Source organism: Mustela putorius, unplaced genomic scaffold (genome assembly GCF_011764305.1).
Source record: "Mustela putorius furo isolate JIRA1106 unplaced genomic scaffold, ASM1176430v1.1 tig00003869_pilon_pilon_pilon, whole genome shotgun sequence".
Classification (NCBI taxonomy): Eukaryota; Metazoa; Chordata; class Mammalia; order Carnivora; family Mustelidae; genus Mustela; species Mustela putorius.
The window spans coordinates 3,821,807-3,839,422 of record NW_025422021.1 but is presented as its reverse complement, the minus strand read 5'-3'; the positions used below and the strand labels follow the sequence as shown (position 1 = coordinate 3,839,422).

Genomic DNA, 17,616 nt, shown 5'->3' with positions numbered 1-17,616 from the left:
CCTTCTGGAGGAGGAGACTCTACTTTCCGGGGAACAGGAATGGCTGGTTCCTCTTCTACGACAGGTTTCTTTGGCACCTCTGGCACTTTAAAGATATTAGTTAGTTTACTTCTGGGTAGTTGAGAAATACATGAAATTTATACCATCTCTAGTTCACATCTAGATCAAATAACTCAGAGACAAATGCAAGAACAATATTCCCAAGGCCAATATCTCTTCTGAGATCCACAAAGCAATGAGGAAATGTGACCTATTCAGACTAACAAAATCATATTAACAAACTCTTTAATGCACATAAGAGATGCATCAGTTTTTTGTCTGTTTTTAAACCAGTGATGTTATTTAAAAACACTTAAACCTTAAAAATCCAGAATGGCATGTTTGTAATTGTGAATGTAAGAAGTTTGACAAACAACAGGGTTTCCTGTAATAAGTAACTTTTGAAGCCAGAGTGAGTGTTTTCCTGCAGAATCTCATTAGTGACATGTACCTTTAGGTGGTGGGACTTCCGGCTTCTTGGGAACAGTTACTTTCTTTTCAGGAACAGCGGCTTTTGGAACTTCAGGCACTTTAAAGGCATTAATATTTTAACATTACGAAGAGTTTCTAGTAAACATTCATCACATTTGCACAGCACAAACTACTTCCAAAGAATTGGAGGTTTTACCCTCCATCATATGGTAGACAGTTGTATGTACCTTTAGGAGGTGGGACTTCTGGTTTTTTGGGCACCACTGGAGGCACCTTCTTTTCAGGGACAACTTCCTTGGGTACCTCAGGCACTTTAAAAGATATTAGTTATTTTTAGCTCATAGTTTTAACCACATGAAAAACATTAGGTATAGAATAGCAGTGGAACCCAACACCCGAAAGACTTTTTCTGAAGGAGGTTAGTGGCAGTGAGAAATACCTTTCGCTGGCGGTGGTTCAGGTTTTTTGGCAACGACAGCGGGTGGTTTCTTTTCTGGAACGGGTTTCTTGGGTGGCACGGTCACTAAAGATATTAGAATTTATTTCAGAATCAGCAAAGATGAACAAGAAATAAGACAAAAGCTCGAAGGATTTTCAGGGCAAGAGGGGTAGAAAGTTGGCTAAGGCAACCTAGCAGCTGGCCAAGTACCTTTCGGAGGAGCAGCCGGCTCTGGCTCTTCCACAGCTTCCTCGGGAGGCTCTTCCCAGGCAATTTCCTCAGGCTCCTCATGCACTTGAAAGACACAAGCTCATTTTAATGCTAGAGGTGACTCAGGCATAGGAAATAGGTTACAAACAGATTTTCACAACACTAAGAAGAGAGTTTTTTTCTTTTCAAATATAATAGTTTTGATAGTGTCATTATTACCTGCAGGGGGAGGACTCTCTGGTTTGGGAGGAAGAGCCTCAGGCACCTTCTTTTCTGGAACAGCTGCCTTGGGCGCTTCGGGCACTTGAAAGATATTAGTATTTTCATGATTAGACAGGGTAGAGACAAATGGATGGTATCAAACCCAATGACATGGGGATGACTACCTTTGGCTGGTGGGACTTCGGGCTTTTTGGGAGGCATCACAGGCACCTTCTTTTCAGGGACCACTTCTCTGGGAGCCTCAGGCACTTAAAAGATATTAGTAAAATTACACTTAGGAACTGTGAAGATCACTGGAATGAGATATTTTCAAGAGCACAAGAATTATGTCTCTTTAAGCCTAAGGTTGGTGACAAGTACCTTTAACAGGTGGTGGGACTTCTGGCTTTTTAGGAGGTGTCACAGACACTTTCTTTTCAGGGACCACTTCTTTGGGAGCCTCAGGCACTTAAAAGATATTAGTAAAAGTACACTTAAAGATTATGAAGATGACTGGAACAAGATATTTTTGAGAGAAGAGTTACATCTTTTTAAGTCTAAGGTGAGTGACAAATATCTTTAACAGATGGGACTTCTGGCTTTTTAGGAGGCACCACAGACACTTTCTTTTCAGGGACCACTTCTCTGGGAGCCTCAGGCACTTAAAAGATATTAGTAAATTTACACTTAGGGGTTATGAAGACGACCAGAACAAGATATTTTTGAGAGCAGAAGAGTTACGTCTTTTTAAGCCTAAAGTCGCTGACAAATACATGTAACAGGTGGGACTTCTGACTTTTTAGGGAGTGCCACAGACACTTTCTTTTCAGAGACCACTTCTTTGGGAGCCTCGGGCACTTAAAAGATATTAGTAAAATTATACTTAGGGGTTATGAGACCGCTGGAACAAAACATTTTCAAGAGTAGAGGGGCTGTATCTTCTTAGGTCTGAGGTGAGTGACAAGTACCTGTAACAGGTTCAACTTCAGGTTTTTTAGGAGGCAACACTGGTACTTTCTTTGCAGGGACAATTTCTTGAGGAACTTCAGGCACTTAAAAGATATTAGTAGTTTTACATTTAGATTAATGAGGTCAATGGACTAAACATATTTCCAAGAGCAGAAGAGATACTTCTTCTTTAGATAAGGACATGAGTGAATAATACCTGAAACTGGTCGGGCTTCTGGTTTTTTGGCTGGTGCCTTGGGAAATTTCGGTTCTGAGACAACTTCTTGAGCAACTTCAGGCACTTGAAAGATATTAGTAGTTTTAGAGTTAAGTTAATGAAGAGCAAGGGGCCAAAATTATTCTGGAGGAACGAAGAGATATTTCTTCAAAACAAGATCAAGGTTAACATGTACCTGTGACAGGTAGGGCATCTGGTTTTTTGGGTGGTGCCTTGGGAATTATCTTCTCTGGGACAACTTCTTGAGTAACTTCAGGCACTTGAAAGATATTAGTAGTTTTAAAGTTAAGTTAATGAAGAGCAAAGGGCCAATATTATTCTGGAGGAACGAAGAGATATTTCTCCAAAACGAGATCAAAGCTAACATGTACCTGTGACAGGTGGGGCATCTGGTTTTTTGGGTGGTGCCTTGGGAATTTTCTTCTCTGGGATAACTTCTTGAACAACTTCAGGCACTTGAAAGATATTAGTAGTTTTAAAGTTAAGTTAATGAAGAGCAAAGGGCCAATATTATTCTGGAGGAACAAAGAGATATTTCTCCAAAACGAGATCAAAGCTAACATGTACCTGTGACAGGTAGGGCATCTGGTTTTTGGGGTGATGCCTTGGGAATTTTCTTCTCTGGGACAACTTCTTGAACAACTTCAGGCACTTGAAAGATATTAGTATTTTTAGAAGTTATGAATAGTGAAGGCATATATTACAATGATTGGGAAGAGCACAAGACAGTACTTTTCCTTAACGGGGGTATGAATAAATACCTTTAGCAGGTGGTGCTTCTGGTTTTGGGGGCACAACCACAGACATTTTTTTCTCGGAGACAACTTCTTTAGGAGCTTCAGGAACTTTGAAGATATTAGTATCTTTTAGTTAGAGATTATAACAGGGCAATATTGCCAACACATTTACCCAAGCAAATACAATTTATGAGACAGGCGGACAGTTCCATACACACTCTTCCCAGCCCCCTGAAACAGGCGACCAACAACTTGGAAGAATAAATACCTTTAGCAGGTGGAGGTTCTGGCTTTTTAGGAGGAGCCACAGGTACTTTCTTCTCAGGGATGACTTTCTTTGGCGGTACCTCAGGCACTTCAAAGACATTGGTAATTTGTGTTTAGAAAAGGTTAAAACATTCCTCACTGTATCATGTCATTATACACTAAGATATTCTCGTTAACTTCTGACTTTCTTTTCTTTAGAATCATATCACCTTTATGTTGTCATATTTGTATACATAATTTTCTAGCTAAAATAAGTTTTCTCCCTAGTATATATGGCTCTGACCTTACCTGCAGGAGGAGGACTCTCTGGTTTGGGAGGAAGAGCCTCAGGCACCTTCTTTTCTGGAACAGCTGCCTTGGGCGCTTCGGGCACTTGAAAGATATTAGTATTTTCATGATTAGACAGGGTAGAGACAAATGGATGGTATCAAACCCAATGACATGGGGATGACTACCTTTGGCTGGTGGGACTTCGGGCTTTTTGGGAGGCATCACAGGCACCTTCTTTTCAGGGACCACTTCTCTGGGAGCCTCAGGCACTTAAAAGATATTAGTAAAATTACACTTAGGAACTGTGAAGATCACTGGAATGAGATATTTTCAAGAGCACAAGAATTATGTCTCTTTAAGCCTAAGGTTGGTGACAAGTACCTTTAACAGGTGGTGGGACTTCTGGCTTTTTAGGAGGTGTCACAGACACTTTCTTTTCAGGGACCACTTCTTTGGGAGCCTCAGGCACTTAAAAGATATTAGTAAAAGTACACTTAGGGGTTATGAAGATGACTGGAACCAAACATTTTCAAGAGCAGGAGAATTATGTCTTTTAAGCCAGGCATTGGTAACAAATACCTGTAACAGGTGGGACTTCTGGCTTTTGGGGAGGCGCCACAGACACTTTCTTTTCAGGGACCACTTCTCTGGAAGTCTCAGGCACTTAAAAGATATTAGTAAGATTATATTTAGGAACTATGAAGACAACTGGAACAAAACATTTTCAAGAGCAGAAGAGATATGTCTTTTTAAACCTAAGGTGAGTGACAAATACCTTTAACAAGTGGGACTTCTGGCTTTTTAGGAGGCGCCACAGACACTTTCTTATCAGGGACCACTTCTCTGGGAGCCTCAGGCACTTAAAAGATATTAGTAAAAGTACATTTAGGGGTTATGAAGACGACCGGAACAAGATATTTTTGAGAGCAGAAGAGTTACATCTTTTTAAGTCTAAGGTGAGTGACAAATACCTGTAACAGGTAGGACTTCTGGCTTTTTAGGAGGCACCACAGACACTTTCTTTTCAGGGACCACTTCTCTGGGAGCCTCAGGCACTTAAAAGATATTAGTAAAAGTACACTTAGGGGTTATGAAGACGACTGGAATGAAATATTTTCAAGAGCAGGAGAATTACATCCTTTTAAGCCAGGTATTGGTAACAAATACCTGTAACAGGTGGGACTTCCGGCTTTTTAGGAGGCGCCACAGACACTTTCTTTTCAGGGACCACTTCTTTGGGAACCTCGGGCACTTAAAAGATATTGTAAAAGTACACTTAGGAGTTATGCTGCTGAAACAAAACATTTTCAAGAGTATAAGGGCTGTCTGAGGTGAGTGACAAGTACCTGTAACAGATGCAACTTCAGGTTTTTTAGGAGGCACCACTGGTGCTTTCTTTACAGGGACAAGTTCTTGAGGAACTTCAGTTTCTTAAAAGATATTAGTAAAATTACATTTAAAAATGATGAGACCACTAGAGCAAAATATTTTCAAGAGCAAAAGAGTTCAATCTTTTTAAACCTAAGGCTGGTGACAAATACCTGTCACAAGTGGGACTTCAGGCTTTTTAGAAGGAACCAGAGGCACTTTCTTCTCAGGGACAACCTCTTTGGGAGCCTGGGGTACTTTGAAGATATTAGTAAATTTACATTTGAGTCACAAGGATCCACATAGACAAGAACTTCATTTATATAACAGAAGAGCTTTCAAACCTAGCCTGGTGGTTCTTGCTAAGGCCCTCCCTACCCACCTTAAATAAAGGGTGGTTTAGAATGTACCTTTGGTTATGCTGAGTGAAATAAGTCAAGCAGAGAGAATCAATTATCATATGGTTTCCCTTATTTGTGGAGCATAAGGAATAACACAGAGGACATTGGGAGCTGGAGAGAAGGGAGTTAGGGGAAACTGAAGGGGGAGAGGAACCATGAGAGACTGTGGACTCTGAGAAACAAACTAAGGGTCTTGGAGAGGAGGGAGGTGGAGGGTTGGGTGAGCTTGGTGGTGGGTATTATGAAAGGCACGTATTGCAAGGAGCACTGGGTGTGGTGCATAAACAATGAATTCTGAACACTGAAAAGAAAAAAAACAAAAAAAAAAGAATGTACCTTTGACAGGTATGACCTCAGGCTTTGGGGGAGGATGCACTTTCCTTTCTGAGACAACTTCTCTAGGTGCCTCTGGCACTTTAAAGATATTAATATTTTTACATTTAGGGGTTAGAAGAATCTGTACAGACAAGAAACATATTCATACAGAAGAAGACATTTCCCCAAATTTCTAAGCTCCCAGCAACATATACCTTCATCACGAGGAAGTTCAGGCTTTTTGTGAGGAATCACATATGTTTTCTTTTCAGGGACAATTTCTTGGGGAGCTTCCAGCACTTTAAGAAATTAGTATTTTAACATTTAGTGTTATGAAGAGCACTAGGAACAGCAAAATATTTTCAAGACTACAAGAGCTATTTCTTCTTTAGCTTTGAGGGCATGGTCACTTGTACCTTCAACTGAAGGACGTTCTCTTTCTTTGAAAGGAGCTCTCTTTGCAGGAACAACTTCTTGAGGAGCTTCAGGCACTTTAAAGATATTAGTATTTCACATTTAAGATATAAAAGGATTAGTGAAAACAGTAAACCCAATAAGTGGGCAAGTGTAGTTTTCTAGAGGTCTCTTCTCTGCCTGTCTCTTCTCCCCTTGCTCCACCCATCAAATAAGCTTGGGGGCTCGTGGGACCCTCAGGAAGAGGGGCTGCCCACCCTTCACCGGCACTTGGCTTAGTTCCTGTGACACTGTGGACCTTCCTTACTAAGCATTTGTTGAATGAATACTTTTATTAGAGGGGGTTTCTGTTTAAATAGGAACACCCACAAGTATTTTCTCAAGAGGGAATTTCTTGTGCAGCTTCAGGTGTTTGGAAGATATTAGTACGTTTACATTTAGGTGTTACGAAGAACACTCGAAAAGCATAGTTGTAAGAGCAGAAGACAGATCATTTCTCCAGTTCACAGGTATCACACACCTTTTATAGGCAGAGGTTCTGGTTCCTTAGGAAAATCCTCAGATACTTGCATTTCAGAAGCAACTTCTTTCATAGTTTCTGGGACTTTGAAGATATTAGTATCAAGCTTAGAGGTTAAGGCATCAGTGAAGATGTTAGTTACATTAACTACACCAAAGTGGCATTTCTGGCTCCAAGGGTGCTTCTGTTAAAAACTGGATGATGTATAAAGCTTTGAAAAAGGAATCAAATCCTAATTGTCTTTGTTTATTATTCCTCAGCTCCCTAGCCCCACACACATAATTGGCATTTATTTAATGAATGAAGGCGGGAATGATAGAATGATGGGTACCTTTACTAGAAGGTGTTTCAATTTCAGGGGGAGCAGCCATGGGTGTTTTCCTTACAGGGACAATTTCCTGTCCTTTAAAGATATTAACACTTTGTTCTTCAGAGTGTAGAAGACTTTTAGTCCTAACTCCACCTACAGGAATGCCCCAGACAGGGAGACATTCCTGTTCCCTGTGTCTGATTCTTCAGTGATAGGATGGGTACTTGATTATCAGGAGCTCTTTTCTTGGTCACCTCAGGTACTATCGATATTAGGAATTTTATTTTTTAGAATGGTGGTTGTATAGAAAATGATATCATGGAAAATTAGCTTCAAGTGAAAAAAAATAATCTTGTATAATTAATGATGTACTTTTAGCTATTTAATTTGAGGAGAACCTAAGAGCTTCTTTCTTGTCTGGATAGGCTTCATTTTACCCTTACCTTGGGTAAGTATTTGTTTTTCAAGTATAGGAGAGAGGAGAATGACCCAGAGATCCTAGACTGAAAAAAATCATGTCAAAGTGTTCAGATATTCTTTAAATTACAGAATATCCTGGATATCATAAAGAAATTGTTAAGCTGGATGTTTTAAAACTTTCTCATCTTTTGATTTACCTAAAAACATTCAAAATGGAAAAATGCAGGACTCTAAAAAATCAAAGATAATGAGAGGAACAACTAAGTGTTCCATGCAGAATTCCAATGTTAACTAGTTTTAATTAGCTTAATTCTGGAAGGTTCTCAGGTGGAGACCCTATGATCAAAAGAACTGCTCAAAGTTGAATTTAATATTTTATTATCTTTAAGTCATGGTTTTCTGAGCATATTTCTATACTTACTTCTTATGGGAAAAGAATTTTTTCACATTCATGTGTTTGTGTTTAGTAGTAATTTTATTTTTATAGAAAGGCAATTCCAAGAAGCAGTTATAGTTTCTCCTGAAATTTCAACTCCACGGAGAGTTAAATTACTGATTTACAGTGTACAGCCAAGCACCTCTGTCATTTGATGGCACTGAGTTCTGCTTTAAAGGGGGGAGTGCTAAACCAGTTCGGCCTAGTTTCAGGGATATAAATGTTTTAAGTGGTCTTGTATAGCTTTTTTTTTTTCCCCTAGTCTGATTTTTTTTTTCCTTTTTTTCGAACAGTAATTGCTATTTCCTATTGAAGAATCCATCTGGGTCACATCTACACATTGTATGTCTTCATATATTCCCTGGAGACATCATAGTTAGACTTTATAGCCCAAGCACCTTCCATTTAGATACGTTAAAGATTTTTTCCTCCTTCTATTTTCTCTTGAATAGCTCATGGGAATATGTATACACCCTTGAGCTTCTGCTTTGGGGGACCCACTTCTCTGCAATGATATTCCTTCGTAGCATCTAGGGCTCTCAAGATATTAGTATATTTACAGGTTTTAAGTACAACTACAATCACGAGATAAGAAAGTCAGCTTTCTTCTGGCTTGTACCTTTTGATGTTGGTATTCTTCTTTTAGCAACAGGAGCTTGCTGCTCTGGAAGACCTTCCTTGGAGACTTCCAACTCTTTAAAGATATTAGTATTTTTTAGTTGAGGAAAGGCAAAGACATGAAGACACACATATTTAAAAAGTTAGGTATGTTAACAGATATTGTAACTTTAAATTAGAAATTTAACTTTTGTTCTAATTGCTTATCCTTGTACATAGTATGAATGGGACTTTTTTTTTTGGTAGGGGGCAAGTCATAGAAAGTTCCTTGTCTTGGGTACATTGGGGACCCTAAAGATATTAGTATTTTAGTGTTAGGGGTTCTGAGAACCTACACAAAAAACTAAACATATTTTTCAGACTGAAGAAGAAAGATTCTCTTTAAATTTTCATAACTAAGAATTATACCTTCAGTTGGAGGATGCTCTGGAATTTGGGGAACAGCCTCAGGTAACTCCACCTCTGGAAAAACTTCTCTGGTTGTATCAGGCTCTTTAAAAATATTATTAGGTTTACACTTAGAAGTTGTGAAGGCAGTAAATCATATAACACACAATTATTGAGTCTTGAATCCAAAGTTATTCATCCAAGTTTGATGTTGTTGAAATGTACCTTTAGTTGCTGGCATTTCTCTCTTTTTAGGAATCGCCACATATACTTTGTCCTCTGGAACAACTTTCTTGGGTGGCTCAGGCACTTAAAAGATATGAGTATAATTATATTTATAAACAGCACAGGAGAAGATTGAGCTTTTAAAATGAGCCCTAAATAAATATTCTTCAGACTAGATCATTGGTATTATATACCTTTTGCTATTTTGGTTTTCGTCTTTGGAGGATGAGTCACAAGTACTTTTTCTTCTGTGGTGGATTCTTCAGACACTTCATAAACTTTGAAGATATTAGTATTTATACAATTAAGGGCATTTCAAGGCAATGACAAATACTATTAAGAAAACGTGATACATAGTACACACTCATCACCCAAATTACCAGTAGCACATAGACACAAACTAGCGACAAGAACACATCTGCTAAGAGAAAGCCTCATTCCCAGTTGTATCATATAGAACTCTCATTTATGATGACAATAAAATTGAGGAATTCACTGGCCAGGGACTATATAATTCTTGTATTTTGTCTGCAGAAAGTCACTGGCAAAATTTTCCTTTGCTCTTAGTTTTGTCCATAAAGAACAAGGTTGATTCTCCTACATTTGACCTACTGGAAATTTGAATAAGTTCTTCCCTTTTCTGGGAATCTAGGTGGCTATAATTTTATACCATATCAGGTTTATGGTTGCGTAGTTTAATAACCATTTAGGGATTCGAAGCAGGAAAGAAAAAAAAATAATTAAATCTTTGAAAATAAGGCAACTGAAGAAAATAAAGATTTCTCTTGCTTTTAGAAAGGAAGACAGGCTGGTGATAATAACCTGACTTTAGCATAGAAAGGGTATTCAAAGGAGGGAGTCATCATATATATGTATCCCAACCAGTATTATAGACCCCCCCCAAAAAGAGTTTAAACAGGGAATTTTTTAGATTAAAATAAATGAAAGAAAATCAGAACTACTGGTATTTTTAGATTAAAATAAGTGGAAAGAGATCTTGAGTACTGGCATTTTTACTATTCAGATTACTGAATAATATTCTATTCAAGATATTTTATTATTCAGATTATTTTACTCCTCAAATTATTTAATCATAATTTTATGTAAAATCAAACAAAAAATGGTTTGAGAATTCTTTTGCTGTTGTAATGGCTTTATAAATATATGGTCATTAAAGCAACATTGTCAAAATGTTTCCAATGATGGCTGTAAAAAAGTAAAAAAATAATAAAGGGGCATTTTGATTCTATGAAATCCAATTAAAATATTATTATGAAGTTGAAGTAAAGTTACTTCATGGCCTGAGAAAATAAATGGCTTCAAAGCAGAAGATATTTGTACAAAGAACAGTTTAACAAGACAAGACAATGACAAATTCAAAAAGGTAAGAGACCTTTATAAAATTGGGCAATGTTATAAGTACAGGACTATTTTTTTTTTTAATTGGTGAGGAGATATACCTTGTCTGAGACAAATAGCCCATTTAAATTATTTAATTTTAGCCAAATATTTTTGGCACATTAGGCTTTGATAAGATATTAGTATACTTATTTTTAAAAGCTATGGAGACAAACACAAATGAAACCAAAGAGAACCACCAATTTTTCTGCACTCACTGTATATCGTTGTGTCTTCAGAAAGAGATTTTTCTTCTTGAATACTTTTCTTAGGCACCTCAGGAACTTTAAAGATATTAGTATATTAACTGTTATAAATAACAAGTATACTAAGAATATAAAGAAGCAAAATACAAGGATTTAACATCACACACATTTACTTTAAACCATGAATAACTAAACAAAGAGTCATTTCATGTCATGATTAGTTTCAGTGTATACCTTTAGTTGGTGGAACTTCAGGCTTTTTAGGAACAGCTTCATGAACCCTTTCTTCTGGAACAATTTTCTTAGGTACTTCAGGTGCTTTAAAGATATTTATTTTGTTTTTAAAAATATCATAATTGGATGTAAAATATCAAGACAAAAAGGGGATCTAACAAGAAGAATGGCAAGAATTCCAAAATCATAAGCCAGCTAAACACACAGTCAACGCATCTCTCTAGATTGCCTTGTTGATGAGTTCTTGATTTGTCTTATTAAAAATACTTTGTCCTTGGGGTATAGCATCATTTTCTATTGTTATCTGGAATGTTTGTTTCCAAAGCTCCTTGACAATAGCTTCCGAAATAAATTATTTTTGAAAAGAAGTTGAGGGGGTCAATATCAAGAAGATCAACAAAAACAGTAACAACTTTTAGGTTGATGCCTTTGTTTCCAGAGGATCGTCAAAAAGGGAGGACTATGTTATAGAACATAAATTGAAGTTTGCATAATTAAGCTCTATTGTGGCATTGAAGGGGGAAGGATCTCCCCCTCTCTCTGCTCCATTGTAAGTGAATAAGAGGGGATTTTTATATTAGTGGTGATTCAGCAAAGACAGGTACCTTTAGCTGGTGGAAATTTGGGCTCTTCAGGAACACGTACTTTTTCTTCTACCACAATTTTCTTGGTCACTTCAGGTACTTTAAAGATAATAGTAATAATTTCTTTTACTTTTAAACATTCATAAAGATTTGTAACAAGCATAATGTAATAAAAATGTAAACACAAAACATGACATGGTCATAAGAGGAAACAGAACGATCACTTTATCAAATATATTACAGTACTAAAATGAGTTGAATATTGATAACAAATATGACAACAGAAATTCAGAAGAATTTCCCATGTTAGAATTGTAAGAACTTGATAAGAAAAATTAGTAAGACACCTTCTGCTGGGGCTACTTCCGCTTGTTTTGGTGAATAGTTGGTGCTTTCTCTTCAGTGATAATGTTCTTAAATAATTCAAGAACTTTAAAGATATAAGTATATATTATTTATCAGATGTTTTTCTTATTTCTATTGTAAAATTCAAGACGTTCCCCAAAATGAACATAGCGGGGACATTAAACACATAGTCACTATGTATTTATTATTATTAGGTGATTAAAATTAAGAATTAATAGGAAAACATGGATTTATCAATAAGCATGTTAGTGAATATACAATAAAAAAGTACCAAAGAAGGAAACCTAGGTGCACTATTTGATTAATAAGGATATTTGCTTTGGGTATGACCATATTGACTTTCTCTTTTGGTAGAACTTCCTTTGGCCCCTCAATGCTTTTAAAGATATTAGTTTGTTTTAGAAATTCCAAAAACACAAAACACAGAAGAAAAACATCAAGAACAGAAACATTTAATGCAATCAAGGTGCTGCTGCACATATAATAAGGTAAGTAGTTTTTCACTAATGAAATACCTTTAGCTGGTGGCTCTTTTCGAGGAACAACTTTAGTGGGTGGTTTTTTTGGAGGGATGATTTTCTCAGATATTTCAGGCCCTTCAAAGATATTGGTGTTTTGATTTAGAATAAGTTCTTGAAGTATTAGGGAGTACTTCCAATAAAGTTAGTCCAGTGTGGGCTCATAAATGCTTTCTCTACTTATATTTTTTGAATTTATATCACACTTCCAAGAGAGACACAATTTTGCTAAATTTCATCTATATGGTAGATTTACTATGAATAGTAAGCACACATGCACACATACATATTCCTTCATATCACACACATATTAATTTGTGCAAGATCTGGAATGGTACCGAAGAGAATTTTATGTATCATACTTTATCCTAAAAAAAACCCCACAAAACAAAACTAGAAAGCAGGTAGTGTTACCAATGCTTCATTTGCTTCCTTAATGTTATTTCTCTAATTAAAATATCATAAAATGCAGAAGCTTTTGATAAGCAATGATCAGTTTGTGAACAGCTGACTCATGTTAACAAAGCAATGGTTGTTTTGCCTGAACATGTAAATTTCTCAGTGAACTGAGTAGCTTCTATTTCACTCAACTGATGACACTGGTCAGATATTTTGGCACCTGTAACAATCATGTAACAATCATTCTTAGCTGGGTTCAAGAAAGAATCTATAAATTCATACAAGTGAGCCCGTTAGATAAGTAGGTGTCAAATACCATTATCTTGTCTGCTAAAATTATACACTGTAAGGTTAATCTCTACTCCATATTAATCTTCGTATCAAATAGCTGAAGCTCATGCTTAAAGCATTCCATGAGTTTAACTTGGAAAGTCAGTGGGTTTCTAGTTTTCCAAACTGGGCATGAAATGCACTTAAAAAAAAAAAAGTGAGTTAGAGCAAGGTATAGCAATTTGTTATAGCAACAGAATTCACCTATACCTTTAGGTGGAGCTTTGGGTTTTTCGTATACTTCCACTTCTTCTGTCTCTAAAACTTCTATTACCCTATGGACCTCTTCAGCCCTGTGTACTTCTTCAACTCTAGGTTGTTCTACTTTGATGAATTCTTCTACTTCATGGAACTCTTCTTCTTCAAAATATTCTTGAACTTCATGGAACTCTTCTTCCTCAAGCACTTCCACTGGTGTTTCTACTACTTCTAATTCCGTTCTCTCTCTTACTACCTCCTCTTTGTGGAAGGCAACTGATATTTTTTCTTCAACGATGGTCCTCCCTGAAAGAGCATCTACTTTAAGAAATTTGTTTTTTCAAACACAGAGGAAATGAAGATGGAAAAAAAAAAAAAAGGCTTTCATCATGCAATAATATGTGAAGACACAGAAAAGATCTTTCCAAAAATACCTTTAGCTGGGGGAGCAGCTTCTTTTTTAGGCACAGGGACTTTCTTTTCTGCGATTTTCCTTTCTGGGACTTTCTTTTCAGGCACTTTAAAGATATAGTTTTAGTATTTAGGACTATCAAGAGCAAGTTTTCATAGACCAAAGACATCTAAACAGTCAAGACACAGAGACATTAAACATAAAAACCTTTTTTTCTTTAAGTTTTAAATTTAAAAAATTTTTAAATTTTTAAAAATTTTTATTTTTTAAGTAGACTCCACACCCATTGTGGGGTTTGAACTCATGACCATGAGATCAATAATCACATGCTCTACTGAGCAAGCCAGCCAGGTACCCCAAACATAAAAATCTTAACGAAAAACTATTAACAGGAAATTCAGGTTTAAAACAGAATAGGTACCTTTGGCTGGAGGTGGCTCTTTTTTCTGAACAGGAACAGGTATTTTTTCCTCAGGAACCTTCTTTGGCACTTTAAAGATATTAGGCATTTCAGTTAGCTAATAATACTAAATAATGAAAATAAAACAACATCTTTATAATAATTAAAGTGTAAGAAGTCATTCTACTACTGGACACCACTTTACAGACAATAAAGATATTTTCCCAATTCACTTAGTTGTGCTCACTAGATAAGATGAAGGCATGTGCTGTTCTATTCTTTTTAAATAGCAAGGATTACCAATATTGGGCCTACTTCTAGTATTTTTAATTTGATGAAGATTGTTTTGAAGTGATTACCATAACAGAGTACTTAAGCCTTAACAGAGGTGTCCTCTTCCCTGAGTACTATTTTATATGGGGGGTGGGGGAGGCCAGCTGTGATAGGGAGAGCATAGCTTATCTGTTAAGAGCACTCCTGAAGTAGTAACCTAACTAGGAAGCAAAGGCATTTTGTAATAACCTTAAATGCTTAGGCCAAATATTAGAAAGGACATGAGGTTCTTTAAAATAGTTGACATCCCAAGCATTAGAACAGATTTTTTCCCCTATAATATAGTATACATAATTATAATAACATGGGAAAACTCTATATAATGTAATAAAATTCATGAATGGAATGCGGGGAAGAAGGGTCTATTGTTACGTATATAAGCGTAGAGAGATGTACTCATTTACATTAGAAGTCTCAGCTGTTTAGAATGAGAAGCATCCAGAATAATTCATATATACACAGCCATCCAGTAACATAATCATCACTTAAGATTCCAAAACAGGTTAAAGATATGAAAGTTTGCTACGTAAATGATTCTAAGAAAGCAATCAAAGAAGAAGTTTCTGATTTTGTTTTTTTTTTTTAAAGAATGTTAACTGGAATTTAAAGACATTATTAGGGATGCCTGGGTGGCTCAGTAGGTTAAGCCTCTGCCTTCAGCTCAAGTCTTGATCTTGGGGTCCTGGGATCGAGCCACACATCAGGCTCTCTGCTCAGCGGGGAGCCTGCTTCCCCCACCCCCTCTCTCTGCCTGCCTCTCTGCCTACTTGCGATCTCTCTCTCTCTCTCTGTCAAATAAAAATAAAAGAAATATTTTTTTAAAAAAAGACATTATTAACTGAGATTTGCTATACCTTTAGCTGGTGGTGCCTCTGCTTTTTTAGGAACAGGAGTAGGAGCTTCAGGTACTGCTTTCTTAACCACTTCAGGCACTTCAAAGATATTATATGGATATTTTGAAAAAGGACATGCAATGAACATAATAGCACCCATAGATGCAAAAAATAACACAAAACATTGACTTATTTTTAAAAGATATTAGCAACCTAAATGATGATAATACATTTGCAGCAGTGACTCTAAAAGTGGAAGGCTATTACTTCTTAATCCTATTAGCAAATGTAGGATCAGTTATACAAAACTTGTCACAGTCTTCAGGAATGATAGGCTAAGAATTATTCTAAAAAGTAAACAACACAGAAATAGATTTTCACCCACTTTAATACTGAATAGAAATTAAAAATTAGAAACTAGGAGAAAGTGTTACAATAGGGTCTAGCTAGGAAAATTTCTAGTGCCAATAATACAAGAATTATATTAGAGATGCAGTAGAAAAGCTGGGTGGGGTCCTTCAGGTACCATTACTTACTGATCATTAATTTGTCATTAGTAAGATGTAAGAAAAGTATATTGAGAAATATCAGACTTTGACTTATTTTGAGAAAGATTTGGACCACGATAGATTTTAAATGTCTAACTCCTAAAAGCAGCTGTACCTCTAGGTGGCGCCTCTTCCTCAACTTCTTCTATGCTAGGTGGTTCTTCAGTGATCTCTTCTTCTGGAATAGGCTCTTCTGGCTCCTCATACACTTTAAAAAGATTATTATTTTGTAAATTATAATTCTTTTAAATATTAGACTAGGAGGGTATATCTGAAAATGGAGGTTGTCTTAAATATAGGTAATTCATAGCTCAGCCTTTCTGATGCATGTACAAACTCACTAGTTCTTGAAAACAATCTACTGAGTCCTCAAAATATCTTAGGACCTTCTCAGAATTTCAGAATTAGAAAAGATGTCAGAGAATTTAGTTGAAATTATTATTATTACTATTTTTAATGGAGGTGGACTTGTTGGAAGGCAAATATTCAGTTAGGGGTAGACATTACATTTTCTGTGTCAACTACTCAGACTTAACTGGAATTTCTTGGGCAGGTTTATCCCACTATTACCAACCAAGTCATCTGACGAAAAATTCCCCATAGCAAATGGAGTTTCCTTTCAAAGACTGCCATTAAAATGAAACAAACAAAGAGACAGACAAATTGGCTAAATATGTAAGAAAGTCAGTTGATTTTAATTTGCCTGCCCAGTTTCTATTAGGTAAATGAGGATTTCTTTTAGAGTCTGAATATCTTTATTTTCTGAACCGAAATGTGCATTTGCCTTCTTCTAGTACTAGACAATGATAAGACAATGATGATCTGGAAAATCTATTTTCTTAGAAAGTCATCTACCTTCAACTGGTAGAACTTCCTCTTCTTCAGGGAGAATGATTCGTCTTTCTTCTACTTTTTTAGGTACCTCAGGAACTTAAAAGATATTGATTGTTTTAGGCACTTAAAATGCAAGAACCAATGAAGAGTGCATAAAGACCAAGTTTCCCCTTTTTTCAACACAAGGGAGTAAATATCAAGACACACATGCACAAGATGAAACATGGAGATTTCACAGAATCAATTAATGAAACAAAAATAAAGAGGTTTGTGATTTAAGACTAAGAGCCCCTTAAAGAGATATTCTGCCTTTTACTGCTGGAGCCTCTAGTTTTGTGGGAAGAGCAAAGCATACTTCAGGGCCTGGCTTCTTAGTTACTTTGAGCTCTTTAAAGATGTATTAGTTGAGTGTTTTTATTTTTTAGACATAACATACATAGGGAATCAACATAAAACACATAAAGCGGAAAAACTGACATAGCACAAACACAGGCGCTTCAGAGTCACAAATGGTGAATGGCAATGACAGACCATACAAGGCAGACAAACGTTTATGTTGATCATCTGTGTGGACAGCATCACAGTTCAACATCGGTACAACAAACACATCCTTTTTTGGGTGATATACCTTTGGCAGGAGGAGCCACTGCTTTCTTAAGACCAGGAGGAGGCACTTTCTTTTCTGGTTCAGGTTTCTTAAGCACCACAGGCACTTTAAAGATATTATTTTATTTTTTATAGTTTAAGTTGCACAAACATGGAGACATAGACATAGCAATAATACAAGTTACACTAACAAATACTGAAAGAGGACACTTTGACTCTCAC

At 36.5% G+C, this 17,616-nt stretch overlaps 1 protein-coding gene across 2 annotated transcripts in view; it reads right to left on the bottom strand.

Annotated features, from left to right (window-relative positions):
• Positions 1-17,616, bottom strand: part of TTN (titin) — a 275,309-nt gene that overhangs the window by 125,568 nt on the left and 132,125 nt on the right. For both annotated transcript variants that reach the window (XM_045066923.1, XM_045066924.1), the window contains 23 exons: positions 17,417-17,500; positions 16,810-16,884; positions 16,070-16,162; positions 15,428-15,505; positions 14,262-14,330; positions 13,863-13,946; positions 13,441-13,734; positions 12,499-12,579; positions 11,639-11,716; positions 11,034-11,117; positions 4,361-4,444; positions 4,163-4,249; positions 3,967-4,050; positions 3,800-3,883; positions 3,513-3,599; positions 1,703-1,789; positions 1,507-1,590; positions 1,340-1,423; positions 1,121-1,204; positions 911-994; positions 699-782; positions 491-568; positions 2-85 (listed from right to left, as the gene is read on the bottom strand). In XM_045066923.1, coding sequence (XP_044922858.1) covers positions 2-85; positions 491-568; positions 699-782; positions 911-994; positions 1,121-1,204; positions 1,340-1,423; positions 1,507-1,590; positions 1,703-1,789; positions 3,513-3,599; positions 3,800-3,883; positions 3,967-4,050; positions 4,163-4,249; positions 4,361-4,444; positions 11,034-11,117; positions 11,639-11,716; positions 12,499-12,579; positions 13,441-13,734; positions 13,863-13,946; positions 14,262-14,330; positions 15,428-15,505; positions 16,070-16,162; positions 16,810-16,884; positions 17,417-17,500 — 2,115 coding nt within the window. The remainder of the gene's footprint in view (position 1; positions 86-490; positions 569-698; positions 783-910; positions 995-1,120; positions 1,205-1,339; positions 1,424-1,506; positions 1,591-1,702; positions 1,790-3,512; positions 3,600-3,799; positions 3,884-3,966; positions 4,051-4,162; positions 4,250-4,360; positions 4,445-11,033; positions 11,118-11,638; positions 11,717-12,498; positions 12,580-13,440; positions 13,735-13,862; positions 13,947-14,261; positions 14,331-15,427; positions 15,506-16,069; positions 16,163-16,809; positions 16,885-17,416; positions 17,501-17,616) is intronic.